This window comes from Triticum aestivum, chromosome 4A (assembly GCF_018294505.1).
Source record: "Triticum aestivum cultivar Chinese Spring chromosome 4A, IWGSC CS RefSeq v2.1, whole genome shotgun sequence".
Classification (NCBI taxonomy): domain Eukaryota; kingdom Viridiplantae; phylum Streptophyta; class Magnoliopsida; order Poales; family Poaceae; genus Triticum; species Triticum aestivum.
The window spans coordinates 395798013-395809416 of NC_057803.1; the positions used below are offsets into that span (position 1 = coordinate 395798013).

Below are 11404 nucleotides of genomic sequence, written 5' to 3' on the forward strand. Positions count from 1 at the left end.
GGTGGAGTTGGCCTAACCAACTCTATGTGAACCCTAGATCCCCTCGGTGCCTATATAAACCGGAGGGGTTAGTTTGAAAAAAATATTCATGACCATAGTCATACAGTCTAGACTTCTAGATTTTAGCCATTACGATCTCGTGGTAGATGAACTCTTATAACACTCATATTCATCAACTCTGCCACATGGAGAGCATCCTCAGCTGACAAACCCCACGGGCGCGGTGGTGTATTTATGCCAACGAAGCAGTCCAACGCAAGCAGAAAAGTAACATGTTGAAGTGGGTGTTAACTGAGCTAATACAGCCAGATCTGGGGGGCTGAAGTTGTGGCTTTGTGATAAAATAACTTAGTCTTAAATTCGTGCGGTAAGTTCCGATGATCGACAAACCACGCAAGAGGCAGAGACGAGCTATACCCGAAATCCAAATAAGCATGTCGCAATCACTTGCAGGAAAATCACTTTTAACCACTACAATTAAACCCGCTCAACTTGCAAGTGTCGGCTTTAGTCAGCATCGTACAGTGGTACAGGTCATGGTACAACAGACGGCAATAACAGAGGGCTGTATCACAGCTCGCCAAATCTGTAAAACTAGGAGTAATCGTACAGGGAGATGCTCTTGTCATCCGAAGCGCTGGCGAGCCGGCCAGCACGGACTCCTTCCCCTCCCGGCGGCCGGAATGCAACGGCCCAGACCTGGTCTGAGTGGTTGCTCATGGTCTGAACTGACGCCCTCGCATTGATGTCCCAGAGCCGGACGGTGCGGTCGCTGGAGCCTGTCGCCACCGCCATGCCATCCGGGCTCACGTCGATGCTCAGCACCCAGCTCGCATGACCCGACATGGCCCCGATCAGGCCCTTCTCCTTGGCATCGTAGATGTGGATGTGGGAGTCGTCACATCCGGTCAAGAGCACGTGGGGGTCCACCGGCGAGAACACCATGGACCTCACTGGCATGTGGTGCCCCTCCAGGTGGTGGAGGAACTTCATGCGGACCGCATCATACACCGCAATCGTGCCATCCATGGATCCACATGCTAAGAGCTTGCCATCTGGACTCCAGGCCACTGAAAGAACAAACTTGCCGCTGCCTGTTTTATCAGCGCGGGCTCCCTCTGGACGCGGAACAGGAAGGCTGGCAATAGGTTGCCACTTCTCCGTGTCCCAGAGTTTTACTGATCCACTGCCACCACCAGCTGCAGCCAGAGCAACACCCTGACAAGGAAATCATTTAATTCATCTGTTATTTGACAAGTGCATACAAATTGATTCCACCGTAATCAGAAAAACCAGGGTAATTAATTCACAGGTTTCCTTCGTAGTATGTGCTAGCTAATTGGTTACAGTGCCATACTATATATATACATAGTCAAGGTTTCAGACAAAGTGGCATATGTTGATTACGCTGTCAGATCACAAAAGACTCAAGCAAGAACCACTAGCCCACAAAAATATACCGACTGTATATGGAATAAAATCATGTCAAACTAGATATAGATCATGCATGTTCGGAACATATTAAATTTAATATGTCAAAGTAAAGTACACATTCGTAAAGTATGGAACAGAAATCACTTTAGAGTTAACACTATACGCCATTGTTGCAAGTTCCAGCAAGAAGCAGTGAATAGCACTAGAAAATAAAATCATCTCACAAAATTCAGTACGATTGTGAAGTAACAATGTGATTCATAAACAAGAGATGTAACAGAACAGACAGCAGCTTACTTCGGCACATTATTTCTTCTAGCAATACTTGCTTTCAAATGTGGACTATGTAAGTATTTGTTAACCAGCTTAGTGAGGCCCCAAAACAATACTGCAGAAAGATGAACTCCAATCATAAATAATTTAACCCCACAATTATCTGCTTTGTTCCTTAATCACCTTAACTTACCGAATATAGTCGTCTAGAAAGCATAGTATAGTACAACATAAACTTCATAGCGTAGAAAACAGAAGCTAATAGGTTGAATCACAAAACGTACACTCTTGCAGCCTCTAACCAAGTTATCTCACTAAATCAATGCAACAATGGAAGTAAATATTCAGTACATACCTAAAATAGAAGACAAGGCTGGCATGTCGTAAAATGCAGGCCAGTGCACCACACTGCTTTCCTAAATTGACAACTGCAAACCTCTCCCACTACATGATCTTCGGATACACACAAATCATCAATGGCTTATTCTAGCAAATTGGACCCGTGGCATAGTTTTCATGTAACTTTGCAAAAGCAGTCTTGTTTCCTTCTCATTTTTTTAAACCTACTAAAACAACAACGAGATGTCCAGCCAGGCCACTATTTTCCCAGGGCATTCTATACTGGAACGTTGTTAAACTACAGCACTATTTGAAAGAAGCCCACAAATTTCTTCGGTTTCACCCCTCAAGTAGACTTGGTAAGAAGCAAAGCATAATGTAAACCTACAAACTCGTCAACAATCCAAACCAGGCGGTTCTATCATGGCATTCCGTCCCCAAATCAACCAAAGCTACGATAGCATTTCACTGAAGGCGCACACCTTACAAGCATCTCTCAGTCACTCAACCTCTTGGCAGTAACAACTTGTGAGCAAGATCACGGAGGAAAAGGAAGACACAAAGCCAGCGCCATACCTTGGGGTGGAACTGGACGCCCCAGACCTCGGAGGGCGCGGCATCGAGCGTGGCGACGGATGCGCCGGAGTCGACGTCGAAGACGCGGACGTGGCTGTCGATGGAGACCGCGGCGGCTATGACCCCGGCAGGATGCGCCGCGAGGGATATCACTCCGAGCGCGTGCCCTCCCGCCGGGGGGGACGCGGCGGCGAGGTCGTCGGGTTGCCAGGCGCGGACGGTCTCGTCGATGGAGCCGGTGAGGAGCAGCGCCGTGGGGCGGTGGTCAGCAGCGGGCACCCACGCGGCCGCCCAGATCGAGTCCTCGTGAGCTCCGTCCACCGACTTGAGCCCCGCAAGCTTCATCGCACCCTCTCTTCTCTCTCACGAACCAAACCCTAGGTGTTTGATCTGGCTGCTGAGGAGAGGGGTTCCTGGGTTTTGGAAGAGGTTTATTAGAAAAACGAAGGAAAAAAAGGGCAAATCTGGCTTTTTCGAGAAAAACAAATGTGGCTGAGTAGCTGGACCTCTCGTGCATGGGCGCTGCTACAAATCATCCGACTGATACCTTCTCACGCCGTTGGACCAACGACACTGCATTCGTTGATCTATCACAGCAGAATAGTCGCCATCCGGCAGTGCAGCGCTGCTCATGTTGTCGGACTGGTGTTCCTATCCAGAGATGCTCCAACGCAACGTGCAGCCTCGGCGATGTTCCGTCGCTGTGCCGACACCCCGGGTGATGCTCCATCACAGCAATCGAGGCCCGACGATGTTTCATCGCAACACCGACGCCGGTGAGGCCACCACAACAATGATGATGATGCAAGAAAAACTGGCGAGCCCCTAATTGGAACATCCACTCCAGCTTTCTCGTCGTCCTAAAAATAACAGTTGTCACAACGCAACAACCCCCTCCCCGCAGCAATGCATGGCTCTGCCCCTGTCGCAGCAACAACAACTTCGCCGCTGGGAGTGCGAGAGGGCGGGGTGTAGGGGAAAGGGAAGAGATGGGTTGCTGATTGGATTTTGGTGGGAAGAGGAGAAGGGTGTCAGGGGACTCTGCAGATTGGAAGGAAGAAGACGACTCACTCGGCCGAGAGAGAAAAGGGATAAGGTGAATGGACGGTGGGGTGGGTCCCATGGAGGATGCATGGTGCGTGAGGGACGGGGCTTATTTGAGAAAATTGCACAAACCACCTATTTTTGATACTAGTGTTGCATAAAATGCACACTTTACAGGTTTGTTGCACAAAACACCGCATATCGCGATAATTCGTTATAGGTAGGTCTAATCTATCATTTATGTGTGTTGACACGATTCCTAACAACTTGATCCAGTTTTTAAGTACACCGATGGCAAAAAAACGGCCACATCAACAGTCAATTAGAACTATCAATATCTCACAATTCTTTTGCTGGAATTGAGCTAAATTTTCCTGAGAATATTAATGAGTGAGTGCATCTATGATTTTCTTTTTCATCTTTTAAAAATGTTAAATTTTGAACAAAAAATCGAAGTAGCCAACTAACATTACAAATATCTCACAAACTGTTGGTCCAAATGAGCTGCGTTTTTTTAGAATAGTATTGGATACATGTGTGCTTTACTTAAATTGTTTTCCGCAACACCATGAAATCTCATGTGAAATAACATAAGATTGCTACACAAATCTAAAAAGATTCAAAAATAGCCAAAATTTCATGTGAAATAACATAAGATTGCTACAAAAAATTGTGCATCTCCAATGCTGCCTTTTTTTTACCACCGATGCACTTACAAACTGGACTCACTTGTCAGGAATCATGTCAACCCATCTAAATGATGGATTAGACCTAACTGCAATGAATTACCCCAATATGTGGTGTTTTATGCAACAAACTTGTAAAGTAGGTATTTTGTGCAACACTAGCACCAAAAGTAGGTGGTTTGTGCAATTTCCTCGGCTTATTTCTCAAGAGATCGGATGGTTGAAATAGAACAATTTTTTAGATAGAACGTTTTCCCTCGTGCATTGTGCACAACTGGCCCATATGCCGATTTGATTTAGCTCACCCAGCCCGACATGGGCCTTGCCCGGCCGCGCGCCCCAACTGGGCCCTTAGTACCGCACGCGGCAGACGCCGGCCTTTTAGTACTAGTCGTAATTCTCTCCTCTAAAAAAAACTAGTCGTAATTCTCATATTTTGTTTTTGATTTGACTAGTCGTACCTTTGATCTAGCAACTAGATAGATTCTTGGCCGCGATTCTTTATTCTCTTGTGATCTTCTCCCGCTTCGGCAGGTAGTTGACAGTTGAGTAGTTGCAACAGGTAGTTAAAACTAGATAGATCCCTGATTCTCTCGCAGGTTGGTTGCAGGAGGAGCCACTATAAATAGAGCCTACTCCTACCACATCTCCTGAGAAACCCAACCCAACCCAACCCAACGAGAGCTAATATCCATCCTTGGAGCTAACCGATCAGATCATGGCCATGGGGACTAGGCGCGCCGCTCTCTGCTTTCTTCTGCTAGTCGCCGTCTTCTTACAAGGCAATCCTACATTGGTTTCAGCGGATGGTTCGTAATCTCCCTCTCTCTCTCTGCGCCATTCTTGCGCTGGTTTTAAATTGGAATTTAATGTGATGAGAAAGATTATACTACTACAAGTTACTTACTGATCTACTAGTACGTATCGTCTGTGAACTTCAGAGGAGTACAAGTATAGGATTCCGTATGTACCCTTCTGCAAGGGGTGGAGCTGCAAGGTGGAGTGCTGGCTGGAGGCCAAGCTCTTCCGCACCCGTCTGCAGGAGCGCAAGTGCATCAGGGGCGGCATCAAGGGCGCCTGCTACTGCCTCTTCTGCGGGAAGCACCTCCAATGAAACACATACATCATCCATCCATTATTTGCTCGCTCGCTCGTCTAGTAGGCATTACCACTACTCCCTCCGTTCCATAATATAAGAGCGTTTTTGGCACTACACTACTGTAAAAAACGTTCTTATATTATGGGACAGAGCGAGTAGTTATTTATCTCGAAGTTCCTCATCCACGTTCGCTTATCCAGCTGAAGCCAATAATTCCTTTTCTCATAAACGAATTGCGACTAGTTTATATTAAGGTAGCAGCAGCAGCTCTAGTACGTAGGAGCTTCAGATGTAGTTAGTCTCAGTTTGGAGATTGAATTCTTTCTCCCTTTTTTTTGGCTTCCTAGATAGCTTCTACGACCGTGTAATGTCTTGCTTCAATTAACGTTATTATGGATTAATAAAACTGTATGATGATCTTCGCGTAACTGAAATGCTCAGAAATGTTTCAGAGATGTCAGTATGTCACGTCATAAAAAAAGGTTAATGTCAATTCTTGTATACGTAACTCAATTAACCATCCTACGTGTCACTTCATCATAAAAATCTAAGATATTTCTGGAACTCAAAAAATATCTGGGTCCTAAGGTAACTCATGCCCTTGGAATCCAACAAAAGAAACGTTTCAAAATATCTTCAGCCATAGATTCCTCCCTTCATACTTCAGAGCTTATTTTTAGCTAATCATGTCTTCGGAGATCGACCATGCTACTTACTCCCTCCGTTTCTAAATATTTGTTTTTTTAGAGATTTCAAATGACTGCCACATACGGATGTATATAGACATATTTTAGAGTGTAGATTCACTCATTTTGCTTCGGATGTGTCACTTGTTGAAATTTCTAAAAAGACAAATATTTAAGAACGGAGGAAGTACTGGTTACTGCTTACCACCACATACAACAGATGGTAACATAACTTAAGGAAATTTTGCACACACATTACCAAGAAATAAGGGGTCTATGGTCAGTTGTACACCTCTGCCATCACAACCTTAATACCGTAGTCCGGGAGGTACAAGAGATATCTGTAGCGACGGAGATCATGCTGCGAGGTCACTCTCGGATTTCATCTCCTGAGTTGTTTGCCTATTCAGTGACAAGTGAGCACAACACTTGTTCGAATGTGGTGTAATCAAATTCAGAGTATGTAGTTGCTAGTTTACTCAATCTACACATTTACAATGCCGCGCTAGTTTAGTTTTATCTATGCCCAGATCATTAACGTTAGCTACATGTACAAAATAAGCTCAAAACTTTCATTGATCTAACTATGTGGATGAATGGAACCTGAGATGCCACAACCACACGAGGCAGGTTGCCTCTGTTTAAAGGAGCTTTTCCTTTATATCAGCTTGTGTGTCACTAATTAATGAAAGCATGTGCACGGTTTTTTGTTGTTTAGATTACTATAATAACCATAATAAACAAAGGAAGATACACCTTTTCACAAAATATCAACTGTGCGTCCATTGACTAGGGTAAGTCACAATTCTTCTTCTTTTTGCTAACTACAGTTCTCTACATCTATTAAACAAAAGGACTAATACACAATAAACCCGCCATAATAAATTTGCTTACTTAGTAAATTCATATTTATGTAGTACTCCCTCCGTCCCACAATGTAAGACGTTGTTGCAAGCTAGTTTAGCTTGCAAAAATATCTTATATTATGGGACAAAGGGAGTATACTAGTAAAAGTGATTGTCGTTTCAGACATGGCCTATGCAATCCAGAGAACGGCGAGCGAAAAAAACTTAGAAACAAGCTAAAAGTTCATTACTCACTGTCGCTTCAGCGTATTATTCTGACAAATCAAAACTCTGCCCTTTTCCTCTACCATCTGGAAATGTGCAAACAATACTTAAGATTCTTATGAGTAAAAATGAAAATTGATTACCGCAAAAGTACTTAATTAACATATTGCAAACCTTAACATCACTCACGCTTCTAATGTTGTTAACATATTCATCGGTGTTCTGCCTATTTTGAGCCCTTTCCCCTCTAGTCACTGAGTGTGAGTTTCTTCTTTTGGATGGTTCTGCCTCCTTGGCCCGACGTTCAGGCGCTGGTGCTGGCAGCATTTCATGGGCAGAATTATAGCCACTCAGCAAACTTGTTCTATGCATAGAGCATAAATCAGTCCCATATGCTGCACTCATGTTACATCCTAGAACCATGCAGCGTCGGCCGCCACCATGTTTGATACAACTATCAGTTCGCCCTTGTGCACTTTTCTCGCATCCTTGAAACTCGCATCGCCTTCCCCCACCATGCGCAATGCAAAAATCTGTGTTCCCTTGAGCACCCTTCCCACAACCATCATATTTACATCTCTTGCCGCCACCGTGCTTCACACAACGGTCTGTGCGGCCTTGACTGCTACTACACGCTCCCTTGGTGCATCCACTGACAGCACAGCCCCTCCTTTTGTGCATCCTTGAACTATGGAAAATGCATAGAGGTGTGCCTCCATGTGCAACATTTGTACAACCTTTAACCATGCAGCCCTTTGAAGGACTGTCGTGGTTCTTGCAATACCTTGTACTTCCCTTGGATGTATTGCTGCATTCTTGGTAGGTGCACATCACAACTTCACAGTTAAGACTGCAGATTGATGTGCTGCCCGTACTATTCCCAACACTTCCTACAACACTAACTCCATTATTTCCATGCGTTGGCTGCACTCCTGTACTATAGACGGTGTTGAACTGTGTGTTGCATTCTGTAGAAGAGGTGTTGACTCGTTTCTTTCCTTTAATCTTGTTGTAGAATTTCCCAAACCGACTGTTCTCCTTATCTTCGCCCCCAGGATACACGGACACAGCAACAACATCCTGGGTCACTTCCGGGTAGAGTACTGCCACTTCTGCTTCCAAATCACGGTTCTCATCCTTCTCAGTGTCTCCCTCTGGTTCTTCATGAAGATCGTAGATTCCTGTGCTGACCATAGCATTTCCAGCGTTAATCTTCACTCTGGTTCCACTATGTCCTTCATGCTTGATCGATCCTTCTGATTTGGTGCATGGTACTGTGCTGGAACCAGTTTCACCATGTGAATGGCCTCCACCATGGGAAATACGTAAATCAACGCCATCTTGCACGATATGAGGGCAGCATAATTGTCCCACATTGTGGCATTTGCAGGTAGCACCCCCTTCTGTCATTGATGGAGACACAACAACTTTCTCTGTACTTTCAGATCTTGTGGCCTCTTTTGCGCAATCAACTGCTGCAACAAACACCTGATCTTTGGACTGCACGGCCTTGTTTTCACTTAATGAGGATGTGATAGTACCTTGATTTTTTAATAACAAAGATGTGGCAGCACCTTGCTCTGTCACTGACAAGAATAGGACAACTTCGGCCTCATGTTCTGACTGCATAGATTTGCCCACACAATCACTTGCTACAATAAGCTCATGACTCCTAGACTGCATAGCCTCTTTTGCAACATCACTTGTTGCAAGAAACACCTGATTTTTAGGCTGCATAGCTTCTTCTGCCTTTAATAGGAATGTGGCGGCACCATATTCTACCATCGACAAAGATGTTGTACCACATAGTTCTTGTTCTAACTTTGACAAGCATGTTGTACCAGTAGCATCTTGTTCTGAAATTGGCGGGGATGCTGCAGCTTCAGCTACATTTTCAGATTGAGCAACGTTAGCATCATCTTCTTCTTCAACATTGCCATCTTTTTCGACGCTATCTTCATAAGTGGTCAAAACAATAACATCTAATTTGACATAATACTCATCATAGTCCAAGTCAATATAATCCAGTAATGTCATTACTGAACCTGAAACAACAAAAGGGTGTATGTGATAGCCTGATAGGCATGAAAAAATGCAGAGAAAATAGATGTGTACCATTACCAATTTATGAAACTGTCAAAGATAAAAGGTGCTGAGAAAACAAAGGCATGGCTGCATTTCTAACCATATCTTTGTTATTATTAACTTTAATATAGAATGATTGAGCTGGTGGTGACGGTGGCTCCACCTTGGAGGATCCTGTCCAATGTGGATGGATCTGTGCACATGTACGATGTTTATATAATTCTACGTGCCTTACCGGTCAGATGCAAACTTTCAACAAGATATAATTACCTATGTGTTCTAAATAGACTGGCCAGTAATATATTTGCTAAGTGATATTATATTTGCATGACTGAATATGGTTTTCTCAAGGAATATGTCTTAACCAAGTAGACACAAGTAATGACGAAACTAGTTTTCTTCAAAAGCTTTATATCCCCCTTTCACGTTTGTGGATTGGATAATTCTGAAAGCGGCACTATTTGGGGGAGCATTCCATAGTGAATGTGTAAGAAATTTTCATGGATGATATGCTAACATAGCTGAAGGTCACGATATTGCTTGATAAAGCAAGTACTATCACTGATGTGTGCAGCACACTCATGAAACGGTTTGCCACCTTATCCTACATTCCCATGTTGTCTGATAGGTTTTGAATCATCAAGATTTGCCGATACCTGCACGACATCTTTTTCCCCAGACAACAATGTGTAGGCGTCATCCTTCAGAAAGGTTTGGGGAGTAACAGTTATTGATACTCTCAGGGATATGCGCTTGACAAGAAAATGATGTTAAGACACTAATTCATTCGGTTGGATATAAAATTGAAGCCTTCTAATACACTTCCTAATCTCCTTTTCCCAGCCTACGACGCACCTGTTTCTGGTCTCAGCTGTCGTATGTTTTCTCCCGTCCCAATCTATGTAAATACCCTAGCTTCCTCAGGTCCTAATTTACAAAAATTCGAAGGCAGATCCCATTTCCCTCAATTTTTTCTATGAGTGGGTTGATAGAGTTGATTCGCACTCAGCGCAGTGGCGAAGCAAATAAACAACGCAAAAGGTTCAATTGATCAATTCCATGGAAATTCTCCAAGTTTGAAACCGGCTAGCAAGACCTCCGGGTTCGGCTATTATTTATCCTACTTTATCAGCATTATAGCCTCTTTGATTCGTAGGATTTTGAAAACATAGGAATAGGAAAAGTGTAGGGTTGGAGTGGCATGCCCATTTGAATCCTATAGAATTAGCAATGATTGTTTGATGCCACGGGAAAAACAAAGGAATTGTAAAAAGAGGTTGGAGTGGATGTTAAATTTCATATGAAATGTAGTACAAAAGATTCCATAGGAAAAATTCCTATGGGATCCAATCCTATGAATCAAAGGACCAACATAGGAAAAAATCCTAAGGATTTCAATCCTCCAGATATCCTATAAAATTCCTTTGAATCAAAGAAGCCCCCACATTGATTGATCCTCCAAAACCTCACAATACAGAAAAGTAAACAAAAACTCAGTAGAGAAAGCAAAACTCTTGTGAACAATCCGAGAAAGTATAGTTAGGGCGGTTCCTCTATGAAAATAAGAAACCTATGGGAGTCCGGGTAGATCTTCATGGAATCCACGCCCAGCCCAGTGGCGCGGGAGTCCGGGGTGGGCGGCTGTCCTGCTTAAGTGCTTATGCTTTGAGGCAGGATGGCCGAGGCGATCTCGCTGGAATGAGGAGACGAGGAGGGGTTTTGATGGCGTCAGCAGATTCGAGAGACTTCTGTATGAAACAGGGTTGACCGGCTGGGTACTTACAACATCTCCAGCCGCGCCCTCGACAAGGCCCACAAGGCTTATTTTTCGTCGGCACCAAAAATCGACCCAGTCGCATTCTAGAAGCCCACTTTTTACGGATTAGGGTTGAATTTGGCGTCAGTGAACCCAGGCCGAACACGACACCTAGGGCGCCTGGGAAACAATTGTTGGCACGAAAACAAGTGGGCCCACCGAGTCAGCGACTTGGCGCCTTTGTCATCCTCATCGCCTCGGTTCCTGTGGGAATCAATGCGAAGGTTGTCGCGCTGCCACGCTGGTCAGCCTTCCATTGATCCCTCACGGGCGGCACAGTAAAGGCGCGCCGACGC

General features: G+C 44.4%; 2 protein-coding genes across 2 annotated transcripts; both read right to left on the reverse strand.

Moving 5' to 3' along the window:
• Positions 1-423: 423 nt before the first annotated feature.
• LOC123086161 (WD repeat-containing protein VIP3) lies at positions 424-3046 on the reverse strand. Its single transcript, XM_044507880.1, has 2 exons — positions 2623-3046; positions 424-1218 (listed from the first exon to the last, which is right to left on the reverse strand). Exons 1-2 carry the CDS (start codon positions 2965-2967, stop codon positions 595-597), a joined length of 969 nt encoding a protein of 322 aa, XP_044363815.1. The 5' UTR covers positions 2968-3046; the 3' UTR covers positions 424-594.
• A 3403-nt stretch (positions 3047-6449) lies between these two features.
• LOC123086162 (uncharacterized) lies at positions 6450-10846 on the reverse strand. Its single transcript, XM_044507881.1, has one exon. It carries the CDS (start codon positions 9323-9325, stop codon positions 7253-7255), a length of 2073 nt encoding a protein of 690 aa, XP_044363816.1. The 5' UTR covers positions 9326-10846; the 3' UTR covers positions 6450-7252.
• Positions 10847-11404: the final 558 nt, after the last annotated feature.